Source organism: Limulus polyphemus, unplaced genomic scaffold, assembly GCF_000517525.1.
Source record: "Limulus polyphemus unplaced genomic scaffold, Limulus_polyphemus-2.1.2 Scaffold682, whole genome shotgun sequence".
NCBI lineage: Eukaryota > Metazoa > Arthropoda > Merostomata > Xiphosura > Limulidae > Limulus > Limulus polyphemus.
In genome coordinates this window covers 403,341-417,096 of record NW_013666292.1, presented here as the reverse complement: position 1 = coordinate 417,096, position 13,756 = coordinate 403,341, and the positions used below count along the sequence as shown (strand labels likewise).

Here is a 13,756-nt window from a genome sequence, read left to right as displayed (position 1 = left end):
AACGTCATGTTCTGAACAGTTAGATGTCAGTTTCACTCAGAGTACCAACATCGTTCCTGTGGGAAAGTTAATGACTAGCTTGGTTTAATTTGTAACAGCTCTTGTCACATAGTTAGAAAGCCAGTAAAATTGTGAGAGGTAAGGGAATATGTATACTTTTTTAAAGTTATTAGTCTATATTCTTTGGTGCATTATTTAATTAAACAAAAATTATTAAGTGCATTACTATCTATACTATAAAAAATTAGGGTTAACTCTCTTTGAAAACCATCAGTAAGAAAAATTAAGATTGGTTAACTATATAATTTCTTGTTTTTCATGTTTATTCTTTATCTCTAATTATAAAAGTAACTAAAATGTAAAAATAGGGATCATTTTAGGTTTTTTAAGATTAGATTAGGTAATATAAATAATAATAGTATTATAATAAAAATGTTTCATGAGGCACACACACACAAGCAGCTCGTGGGTAATGTAATTCATTAGCATAATGTGAGTTGCATGTTCCCTGAGTAATTTACAACTTATAATGGCATAGATAGTAGTTAGACATGGTTCAAAGGGCAATAAAACAATAAAATCTAGTTATAAATAGATGTATAATGTTACAAACCTAGAGCCACTTAGGATAAAGAAATGTAGTTTCATGTTACAATTTGAAATCATATCAGCATGAAAAAAAGGTAATTTAGGTTTATTTAGATTTATTTTGGTGGTAATGAGGTCAGTCGAATTGACCGATCCCGTTTTGAGATAGGGTAGAGAAAATAACAGATAAACTATAAAGTTTTACCAAAGAAAAACTTTTGAAATGCATTTAGGAGGTATTAGGGATTACACAAAGAAAATTTGAGATTTTTAAGATGAGGAAAAGTATTTTTCATTTAAACATGAAAATTATTTTGCACATGGGCTTTTCAAAACAAGTACTTGATATATTCATGGACAGATCTTTATTTTATTTTCTTAATAATACTTCACTAAAAAATATGATTTTTTGTATGTAAAAGATTTATAATATTAACTGAAAGACTGCCACATTTTGTGAAGATATACACAATATATTGAAAGTTAGAAGTATTAAATCTTTAAAGATATTAATTGAGCACAAGGAGGTCACATGGTCAGTCAAATTGACCGAGCCCACTTTGAGAGAGTTAAACACATTACAGTTTTCTCGGATTCGTCTTACTCTACGACTGTCCTGAGGTATTTATCTTTGATACAACTTTTGTTGGGAGCCTATCAACATTTCCCTCAGAAATTTGAGGACAAGTTGGGGACTTTGCTGACATCTACCTGAGTCAGATTGTCTTCTTCAGTTCTTTCCTTGGTTTCCTGGCTGGTTTGTTGTTGGGATTTATTCGGTAGAGACGCTTTGTTAGAAAGTGTTTGTTTATCATCTTCTGCCCTCAGGGAATTATGGGAAGCTTCTTTTCTCCATCCCATGTTGTTTGCTGGAGTTCCAAAGATGTTAGAATCAGGAATTGATTTAACTCGTTTACATTCTTCTTTATCGTTGTTGGTTTCTCACCTTTCTGGCACTAATTTGGGAGTGTTGGCTCATAGTGTTTCCTGACCCCCTTTTGGTTCCCATAATAGAGTCCATCCATATTCTCGAGGATCTTTGGCTTGGGCAGACTGTTGACAATGCCATTGGGGACTATCCCGTGACCAGGAGAGAAATGGGAGCATGAATACATCACTTTCTGGACATCTGGAGTTCTTTCACCAGGGATCCATGGCTTCAAGGGTGGTCATTCAGTTTACATCACCTCCACCATTATCTGCACAATTTTCTGCTTTTTATCCTCTAACAGATCCATGGCGAGTGGCCATTCATTCCTAGGCTATAAGAGAGTTTTTAGTCAAAAGGGCAGTAGAGAGGGTCAGTCACGTTCTTCCGGCTTTATTCCTGTTTATTCGTTGTACCAAAGAACACAGGAGATTAGTCTCCAATCATCAATCTGTCTCAACTCAACCAATTTTTAGATCCTCCTTGCGTTACAATGGAATCTTTTCTCAACCTATGATGGCACTTTGCACCAGGGCTCTGGATGACCAAGTTTGATGTTACTGACACTTATTTCCATATTCCCATAGTGGAATCTTCTTGGAGGTTTCTCAGATTTGTGCACAAGGGTCAGGTGCTGCATTGTATGGCTCTACCTTTTGGTCTTGCATCAGCACCTTATGTCTTCTGCAGAGTTCTTTGAGCTTTTTCTCGTCACCTGCATTCCTTGGGCCTGTGCATACATCATTATATGGACGACTAGCTCCTTCTGACACCATCCTGTCAATTAGCAGAACAACACTCTCAGAATTTCCTTTCAGAAGCAACAAAAGTGGGCTTCCTTATCAGACTGGAGAAATTTATTGTGTCGCTGACACAATACCTCGTCAATCTGGGTGTGTTTTTCAATACTCACTTAAGTCGTGCTCAACCAACCCCTATTAGGCTTCAAGCCATGGAAAGAGCTATCAGGCTTTTACTTATGTCTCCTTCTCCTACTGCATGGATGGTTTTTCTCTCTTTTGGGGATTTGGGCATCCCTTGAGGCTCTCATTCCTTTGGAAGACGCACATATGAGAACCCTTCAGTGGTCACTGCATGACCAATGTATCATGCATTTCAATCCTTTGGATCATCCTGTCACATTACTTAGAAGCAACATCATTGATTGTGAATGGTGGTTGGATTGGAATAACACTACTATTGGGGTACCCATTCTACCACCTTGTCCTGAGATTCATCTGTTCACAGACGCATCTCTTCAGGGATGTGTAGCTTATCTTTAAGTTCAGGAGTTCCAGGGTATTTATATGGAAATTGAGTCTACCCTCCACATCAATGTTATCAAACTCCTTGCAGTACACTGGACAATGGTTCAAGGTCTGTCTCTCTTGAAGGGAAAAATTGTCGTACTACATGCTTCTTTGGTATCTGCAGGAATGTCCACCTCTACCTCTTCCACACTGGCAGTCTCTGTTGAGATAATCTCGATCAGACATTCTCCACCCAGATGTTCAGAAACTCAGTCTTCATGCTTGGAAGTTATGTGGTCCTTTGCCTGACATAAGGGTCTAACTTCTAAGGTTTCTCAGTATTTAACCCTCTCCAGGCCATTTCATCATGTTTGTTGACTCGCATTCAAAATTTTATTGAACTACATTTTTCATGAATTTATGTCAATAAGTTTGGTATCAAACTGTAGATTATAATTCAAATTTTAGTATTGTACATTATTTAATTTCTTAATTTAAAAGTAAACATGAAAAACACAGTTAAAGATTAATTTTTGTGTGTCACATGGAAAGTTGAATGCAGCACTGGTTCAAATCAGATGTTTGTGGTGTCAAAATACAAAGCCTATTGTTTTGTACGAATTAGAAAATCAAATTACCAATGTTGACATGCTAGAATATAAAATAAGAACCTCATATTTTTTCTATTTGTTGAGATAGCATTCATATACTGAATCAAACACAGTGGTCGGCTCACCTCTTTCCATTTTTAAACAGTCCCTTATATACACTTACTTCATATGTGACATGTAAATAACTCAACAAAATCTCAGAATGTCCCCTAGTGGCTTTCTCAACCATTTTTATCTGTTAGGATGCCATTTCTTTTGAGCCAATATTTCAAGGAGGAAGGTTGTGTCTTTAGTCTGCTCGAAATTTCATATATTTTCTTAGATCCAAATACAGCTTAGTTAATCGGTTACTATAGTTAAATTCTATGGTATTGATATAGGAATTTATGATTTTTTGGTTATTCACCTGTATGTATATATAAAACCTAAAACAATTATTTTATTTCATATTCTCCATGTGCAAAATTTTTAAAGGCTTAGCAACCTATGTTAACTAGCAACAGAGTACAAAGGTCATAACTAGAAGAGATAATTGTTTCCTTTACTTCTTTATTTACTGTTCTATGTTTTAAGAAAAATAAGTTTAAGAACTTATTTCTAAATAGCAATAATCCATATACATATATAATGTATATTAATGTGACTGTATTTTACAAAATGCTAGTCTACTACAACACAGCCAAGACAAATAATGGTTGGAGATGGCTTGAATGGCTAATGAAGAAGAACTTTAACATAAGTTTAACATAACAGCAAATGTACAACGTTTCGACAAGGTTTTGTCATCATCAGGTACGTTGTACATTTGCTGTTATGTTAAACTTATATTAAAGTTTTTCTTCATTACCCATTCAAGCCATCTCCAACCATTATTAGTCTTAAAGTGGGTTCCTTGTCATCGAATTTGACAGCCAAGACAAGTTACTTTGTACAGACCAAGGGTCAGTTCTATATCATTGGATACGGTAACATGAGTGCATGTATGCTGTGTCATTGTAACTTCTGTACTGTTAGCCAGGCATGGTTGAAAGGTCAATATAATAAAAATAATAAATATATGTAAATGTATAATATTATGAATATTTCGTCTAAACATATATGTTTTCGTGTTATAGTTTGTTGTCATTGTAGAATGAAAGAGCACAATTTATATTTATTTCCAAATTTTTTATGGTGGTTACATGATCGGTCAAATCTACCTAACCTGTACAGAGATTTGTTAGTGAAAATAACATATAAAATATGAAGTTTTTTTCTTAAGAAATGTTTGTTAACTATCTGGACATTATAAAGATTTTGCATGTGAATTTTGGTACCCAAAATATATTCTGTCCATATCTAAGGTTCCGCTTATCGGTTGGATTGCTGCCATTGGTGTCTCTAACTATTGTATGCTTTCAGGGTCTGTGGAGACTCTGCTTCAAGAATTTCTGGATGTGTGGCAAACCTTAACCACAGATCCACAGGCACTACAGGTTCTTGAGTCAGGATAATTCTTTCAATTCACATCATCACCACCATTATCCATCCAACCTGTAGGGTTTCCATTTCCCACAGATCTTTGGATTTTGGAACTTAGTTCTAGGGCTATCAGAGTTTCGTTGGTCTGGAAATAGAGACATGCCAGTTCTTCCGGCGTTTTATTCCTGTCAGTTTGTTGGGCTCAAGAAGACAGGTGACTGGCGTCCAGTCATCAATATCAATTCTTAGATTCTCCAAAGTTCACAAGTGACTCATTACTCACGCTGAGTTGGCTTTTTTTACTAGGATTATGTATGTCAAAGTTCAATGTCATTGGCTACTATCTGCACAATGGCATAGTGTGTGTGCACAAGGGTCAGGTACTGCAGTTCAAGATTCTTACCTTCGGACTAGCATCAGCAACACATGGGTTGTGCCAAATTGTACATGTTTTTTCTCTTCACCCCCATTCCCTAGTTCTATGCACACACAATTCTGTGGATGACTGGTTACTGCTGGCACCATCTTGTCAATTGTCAGAATGTTACACCTGGATTCTACTTTTAGGCCAAGGCAGGCCTCATTCTCAGAGCTGAGACATTATTCTTGCTCCAACAATATATATTGTCTGTCTGGGTATTTTTTCATTATATATCTCGGTCAGGCTCAGCCGACTCCCATCTGGTTCTATGCTGTGGAACAGGAAGTCTGACTCTTACTCACCTTTCCTTCTCCCACTGCACATACGTTGTTTTTTTCTCTTTTGGGAATGTGGGTATCACTCTAATCCTTCATGCCTTTGGGATGAGTGCACAAGAGATCCCTTCAATGGTCGTTGTGTGAACAATAGACCATAAACATTGATTCACTGGATTCCCCAATTTCCTTATTCAGGATCATTCTCTTCGATCTCAAGGGTTTTTTAGATTGGGAAAATACTAAGATATGGGTTCCTCTGCCGTCACCTCGTCCAGAGATTTATCTCTTCACGAATGCCTTGCTTCAGGGATGAGATGCATATACCAACAGTCAGTAATTCCAGGGTCTACACACAGATGATGAGGCTTCCCTACACATAGTGTTTTAGACCTTTTTACTCTTTAAAAGGTGATGCCTCATGATCTGGGCTTAATATGGGGAAAATCATCAGGCTTCACCCTGACAATTCCATGGTGGTGTCTTACATTTCCTGACAAAGGGGCACTTGGTCCAGGGCTCTTTGTTTTTGAAAATTGGATCTCCTTTTTCAGGACCACTTCTATTATATCATCCTACTAGCTTGCCATGTTCCATGGGTGATGACTTTGGTGGAAAAATCAATTGTCTCAACCTAAACAGATTCTCCCAATAGAGTAGATGCTGCATTGTGAGGTTTTCTGTTGGATTGGCTCTCATTTTGAAACTGAGGATTGGTGGGTTGGCCATTCATCGGAACACCCAACTACTGGCAATTTGGTCTCTAGTACCTCACCCTCTGGCTTTGGCAGTGGATGCATTCCATCAGGATGGGACAGTATTACAACTCAAGGCCTTCCTTCCAATTCATATATTACCCAAGGTACTAACTATGATTTGTTCCAACCCATTTTTGGTTCCTGTTGATAGTACTGGATTGGCAGCTACACCTTGGTTTCTACTTTTGTGGTACCTTCAGGAGTGCCCACCTCTTCCACTTCATTTTTGGCCATCTCTGTGGAGGCAGCCATGATCTGACATGGTATACCTGTTTGAGTCCCCAGTACTCTCCAACTCCCAAATGACCATTCCAGTTACTTAACTGGTATATTAAAGTGGAATTACGTACCATTTCTCAACACTTGTTTGAGACCTTAGCCTCATGTGCCATGTATCACCTTTCCCTGAAAGTTTATTTCTCATTGCTGCTTACCTACAGATGTCGTTGGTTGGAATGGTTTGCACTGATTGTGGATAGGATGCTTTATCATTCTAGTTATGTCCCCAAACCAGTTCTTCTTCCCTAAGACACTGGCAGCCATGGAAGGGAATAAATCCTTTTCACCGATTCATCTGATCACTATTTCTCACTTCTTTGACCAATCAGATTTCAATTGTTTGTTATTTTCAGTGAAGGTCTTCAAGGATTTGTTGCTTGCACTAATGCATTTAGAGATGCTAGACAATGACTTTTTATTCATTAGGATCATTTAGTTTCCCAAGATTTATCCCAGGTTACATTGATGAGGTGGGTATGAAATTGATCCATATTGCTTATTCTGGGCTCTATTTGAAGGTGAGGAAACTTCTGCAAGTCATATCTAATCAGATTTGTCCCATTTCTATGTCCTTAGCCAGCTGGAAGACATTATGCAGGCTGGTATGTGGACCTCCCCCAATACTTTTATCTCACATTATTTGCATGATCTGGTAGTATCTTCATCTGAGGGTTTTTGACTACTCCCTGTAGCTATCTTAACCACTTCTGCAAGATAATACAGAGGGGTGAGTATTTTCATTGCTATACTTGTCTCTTCTTACCTCTTCAGGGCCCCTTACCCCATTTTCACAGGATCTCACTCTGTGGCAAGTGTTGCTCAGACAGGTGGACTTTTATCAAACCAATTCCACACTAGCAACCACTAATTCAGTATACTTTAACTAGGTTGCAACAGGTTCTGTAAGGATGAGGTGTTCCATAAAACCACCTAGAGGCTGCCGTGGTGGTATTACTGTACTGCCACTTGTGGACTATCATGAGTAAAGCATAAGGGGATCCTGCTTGTCCCTGCTGATCATTGAATGGAATATATCAGGATTGGTTTTGCTTTCAAAAATCTAGGGAACTTGATTCACCTATTGCATTAATCCCCCTTCCCCATTTTACTAGTGTAACTAGGGTGTCCTAACCACACTCGTTCCCAATTACTAGGATGGTGTACAGAGGCTATACCTCCTGTGTATTAGAGTGAATTTCCTCCACTCTTGGAGAAGAAAGTGAAGTTGTGGGCCATCCTACCCAGGTCCCTGGATGTTTTCCTCAGATTTTTGTAGGAGAGGCACCAGCCTATCGGGGAGCTTACTAGTAATACCAGTTCAGATTTGATTCTAGGCTATCAAGTTGGGTTTAGCATGGTTCTTCTTTTTGATCAATATTGGTTCAGTATATTGTTCATGGAAGAGGGTTCATTGTCTCCTCGTAATTCCAAATGAGCACAATTTGTTCCATATCCTCCCCATAATTCCGTAGACAAGAAGAATTTACATTGCCACTCAGTTGTGGAGTGAAGATGGGTGTTCATAATTTCTGATCGAATTAGTTCAGTTTCCTTAGGTTGACTAGAGCATACAAGATCTCATCATCTGAGCCTGGGGTGTTGTCTTTCAGACTTCTTCAGGTTGAGGAGAAGGTTGTCCACTTCGATGTTGCTTACTTTCTTGTCATGATTTTGGTGGCTCGGAATGCATCACTCTATGGCTGCAGGTTGGGATCCACTCATAAGTGTGTGTGTGTGTGTGTATATATATACATGTGTATGTTGTGGTCCAATTTCCCTAGCCACCAATGTAGGATATAGGACCATTGCCCTATAATTCCTACACCAAGCAGTGGAACCTCAGCTATCTGGTTGGGGCCTGGCCAATGGTGATGATAATCATGTAAAATTCCACCCATAGTATTTGAATTAAGTTCTTCGTGAAAAGCATACTTGTTCTGGATGTAATGCTGTTCCCCAGCTAGGGTGCCAATCTTCTATTGACATATGATCTATGCAGATGCTTTCTGTATGGATAATGCCCTCACCTGCTCCTCCACCTTATAAATGTGGAGGTAAGTGTGTTTTGGAAGATAACATTTTCTTAAATCGAAAATATATTTCCAATAATAGCTACATTCTCACACACACTCTCCTGTCCTTCCTCCCTCACTAAGAGCTGGAGTTAGATACTGCAGATTGAGTCAGTGTCAGAAAGTGAAAACATTATCTGAATGAGGTGTTTATATACAGTACTAGAATATAGGGTGCACTGACGTAGGTGGAGAGTGTCATGAGATATATATTGCAAGGACAATTAAGTGGAGTATAAAAGACTGGAGCAGGTGAGAAAAAATGAGAACAACGCTTATATGGGCAAAGGAAGAAACCCTGGCAGTTGAGTAATAGCTGTAGTGTGAGAGGGGTAAGTACTATTGGAAATACATTTTTGACTTAAGAAAGTGTTAAATTCCAAAACCTTTTTGTCAGAATTTTGCTGGACATCTGTGGCTACTCAGGGATTGAAATATTACATTCCCAAGGAATTTAACTTTGCTTCAGGAAATTCATTTTTCTTAGTTTGCTTTCCCAATCAGGAATGCATGGTCCATCCACATTTCTTTAGTTATGACCAATGATAGTGAACATATTGCATGGATTAAGTAAAAATAATTTATGAGGAAATGCAACTTTATATGAGGGAATGTAATCTTCCTGATAGCATTCCCTGAACTGAATTTTATTTCATTATTTCTGTTCGTGCTACTCAATGAGGAACTCATTTGTTTGGCATTATTTAATTCAGCTGTACCTACAGAAACAAAAACAAGCAATGGTAAAGACATTAAATGAGAAGGAAGGTATGGATGAACCTCCAAAATGCATCCAGCTCAATATCGGGAAGTTTGAGAACATTTCAATTGCAGATCTTGTCACAAAGAACACAACAGACTTCTTCAAGTGCCTCAAATTCCTTCTGGGTTATGAACCTGAGTCATGAGAGCTTGGAAAGTACTACAAGGAACACTACAGACATTTCAACACTTGAATGAGGTAAATGACAATGCTGAAAGTGAGGCTCTTATAGAGGAGTATAATACCGTCATAAAGAAAGAAGAATGGAAACAATTTCTCTTTCAAGTTGTGCACGATCATAGAAGACACTTTCTGCAAAAAGGAAACAATAACAATGCAAAAGTGACTAAACAACACTAAAATCATATAATTATGTAATTATACTATAGTGAATGTATTAAAATAATGTGATACTTTAAATGATTTATAACACATAACACATGTTTTGTACCACAGTACATATGATACCAGGCAACCTCTAAATATGGTCCAAAATATATGAAGTTTAACATTTAATGTTTTTTTGCACATTAGAATTTTTAGCCTGAAATTTTACCTGCAAATAAGGACCACCCTACTATGCTGTGTGTGTGTGTGTGTGTCTATGTATATAAACACACACACATTTGTAGAATGCAGTAGCATTATTTTTAAATTGTTATAACAACTTTTACACACTTTTTCTTGCTTGTAGTATACTGTTATATAACGTCTCCTCACAATTAGTATTTGAATCTTATTTCACAGGTTCGAGAAGATGTTCTTGCAGCCTTACACAATAACTTCTTGCTCACATTGAATCAGGCGTGGAATGATCACCAAACTAGCATGGTAATGATCAGGGACATACTTATGTACATGGTAAGCCTATAATATTTTCAATCATATTGTAGTAACTAAAGTGTTGTTTTTTTTGTCATATTAAAAGGAAATTTCATCTTTTATTGATTCAAAATTTTTTATCATGGCTCAAGTTTGGGCATTATTTAATGTCAAGGGCTTTGTATTTGCTAAATGTTTTTTTGGTTATTAGTTGTTGCCTTGACACTTAATGGTTGAGATCTTTGAATAGTTTATTTGATAATTTAGTTTAAGTAAATAACACTATAAAACTAAAAATTGTTTACTGAATATATTTTTTAAATATATGACTTAATTAGAACAGTGTAATAATTAAAAACAATTTCTTAACTATTATCACATTGGCTGTGTTAAAGTGTGCATGTCATGACTTTTCACATTCAAAATTTAATTAAACTTTATTTCCAGTATAAGTCAATAAACTTGGCATGAAAAGTTAGTTTATAATTCAAACTTTTATATTATCTAAGTCAGGTCTTGACAAATATCTTCAGATCTAGGAGCAAGCCCAAAATTTTAGGAGCCAGGGTCGACATAAAAAAGTTATGGAATATATTTTTGAGTCGGTTGTGTGGTTATAGTACGAGACATACAGTTTTACACTAAAATACAAAGGTTTCATTATTATACTTTATCATATAACAAATATTAAAGTTAAATTTCAATATGTACAAGTATTAAAATAGTAGAATAAATAACTATAACTTAGGTGAATTCTCGCAATGAATGAAAGTAAAATATAAATAATCACTGTAATATTGATAGGCCAAGCAGGTTGTGTCAAAATAGGTCTAATCACTAAAATAAGCGAAGGATTTTTGGTGTGCTTAATCTGACTTCACTATTGTTTGTACCGGGAAATGGGGACTATATTTATTTACTTTCACAGCAATGAATGCATGCTAACAATCATATGATATGAACAACTAGTTGATACTATTGCCTGAGGTAACTGTCTTTGGTCCTGTCAGAGTTTAAACATGTGCACTATTTGGTTGAATTGATAGAAAGAATAAAAACAAAATTGTGCAAAATTAGTAATGTGTTGTGTAACCGCAGTGCTTCGTTCCTGAAAAAATATGTAGAAGTGCTGAATCCACCATTAAAATCCTAGAAACAAAATTTGATTTGGGACTCAAAGAATGTGAAAATAGTCCTGGACTTCCAAGAGTCCAGAACTGTTCTAGATTCAAGTTCTTTTTAGCACTTTGCTGTGTGCAAATAAAATGGGAGAAGTACAAGGTACCATGATTATATTTTTTGTTGCCATGGCGACCTGGCACCCAGGATTTGTCAAGGCGTGATCTAAGATTTAATTTCTTAAAAAAAATATATAAAAAATTCTTTATCTTCACTTGATGTGTCTATTCTCTGAATTCTCCCCTTATTTTATATCTTGAATAATACATCTTCTACAGTGTTCAACCAATTAGAAACACAAACTATACATATTACAAGCAAGTTTGTCAATCATATCAGAGAACCCCTCCCATCTATATTTTTCAAGGTAATTGTATAATCACTTGCACACGTTTATAACCAATAGAAAAAGTAGATTTTCCTTTATGTTAATCTTGTGACTTCTTTCATTTTTTAGCAGAAAGTCATTGTCAGTGGAATTTGTAGCTTTTGGTTGTACCTAATCTAATGCACAGATCTTTTTTTTAAGTTATTTATAGCTAATTTAGAAAGCTGGATAAATTATAATTGTTTTGGGACATTTCATATTAGTAACTGATATGTTTTTTGCATGCTAAAATGCATATTTGAAAGCTATATGAGTTTTTATTTCAACAACCAACTTAGTGAAAAATATTGAAGACTAGCACTGTTATGCCTGCGAGTGCAGAGATCATACAGACTATGCCCTCTGCTTTTTGTGTTTATAAGCTAATGGGCTCCACTGTGATTTATAAGAATTAGCTAATGGGCTCCACTGTGATTTATTGGTTTTCATGGAGGGATAAGCTGCTTCCTTGATACGAAGTTAAACAATAAAACCATAAAGTTAAAAGAAAATGTGAAAAGGTTAACAGTTGAAAATGTGAAGATAAATAATTTGAAACTCTTGAGACAACTATGCATTCAAAGAAGTAAAAAAGATATTCAACTTATTTCACATTTTAAGCTTTTCATTTCACTGTACATTGATGATTTCTGTATAGTTAGCATTAGGGTAGAAGAGAGATACAAGAGATGTAAGAGATACAATATAAAGTTTTACCAGAACAAAACTTTGAGTATTAGTTTAGGAGGTTATGCATATATGAAAATAAGGAATACATGTTGTTTGAATCCATATTTTCCCTATCTTTACCAATGTTGCTCAAGAAAGGGTCATTTTAAATTTCTAAGATTATTCCTTCAAAGCAAGATTATAAAATGGTCACTGTACCTTTTGATAACTTGTGTTTTGCTGCAGTGTGTTGACCATATGTCTTGTGAGTAGGAAGATAAAACATTTCCAAGATTTTGTTTTTGAATCATCAAAAAGATATCTCAACCAAGGTTTTGAATAGATACCGCTTAGTTCTTGCTTTCACACTTTGGTACTTTACAATACCTGGATATGTTACTTAATTAGAAACCATAATGTTGGTTGAGATTTGGTCTGCCCTAGTCCATTGTCCTTCCTTGTTATCTAACCAGATCGCCACCAAATATACTGCAGATAAATTTTTCCTGCTTTTCACCTGTTCAAAAATTGTGGTAATAAATACTTCAGTTACTTCTGTGCTTCTGTAATCTGACATTTATATATTTTTTTGATTCCACAATGATTCGTGAAAGTGTTTTCTGCTTATTTGAAACTATTCATGCAGTCAAGCTGCTTTTAAGTATTGGACATACTTTTGCTGTCTATATATATCCTAGCTTTTGCCAGTATATACATGTCTTTAGATATAGGATTACTAAAAAGTATTTGATTAAAAACAAAAAAGATATGTATTTCATATGCCATAACTACTTACTTCTTGCATCATTCTTCTTCGCTTTTGTTGCACAAAATGGTGGAATAAATGTGGATCAAGTGTCTTTTTGAGCCCTGGTGAATGTGAAAATATCTTGGAAAGCTTGATACAATGTGATTGTATTGTGTATGGTGTTGCACAGTTAGTGGAATTTGCTAATTGATTACATTCAACCTATAAATTATTGTTATAAGATGGCTTAAAAAACACAAAAAACATTAATTGAATATTGTCATGAGATGGCCAAAAAAAAAGGTACTTATAATGCTAAAAATCAGGTTTCAATACCTACCATTGGCAGAGTGTAAATAGCCTATTGTGTAGCTTTTGTGCTTAATGTAATAGCAATATTCCAGTTTACTTAAATATTTGGAATAATAAAAAATGGTTATATTCAGAATCCTTAACATTGATTATTTTTGTGAATTGTGACACTAATTGATAAAGCTGAATAAACTTGATAGAAAATAATATTGTTGCGTATCTGCTCGTTTGTTAATTTCCGGTATAAATTCTT

At 35.7% G+C, this 13,756-nt stretch overlaps 1 protein-coding gene across 1 annotated transcript in view; it reads left to right on the top strand.

Moving 5' to 3' along the window:
- Nucleotides 1-13,756, top strand: part of LOC106459924 (cullin-3-like) — a 76,669-nt gene that overhangs the window by 16,302 nt on the left and 46,611 nt on the right. Inside the window, exon 3 of the mRNA XM_013919589.2 lies at nt 10,154-10,267. Within this exon, the coding sequence (XP_013775043.1) occupies nt 10,154-10,267 (114 nt within the window). The remainder of the gene's footprint in view (nt 1-10,153; nt 10,268-13,756) is intronic.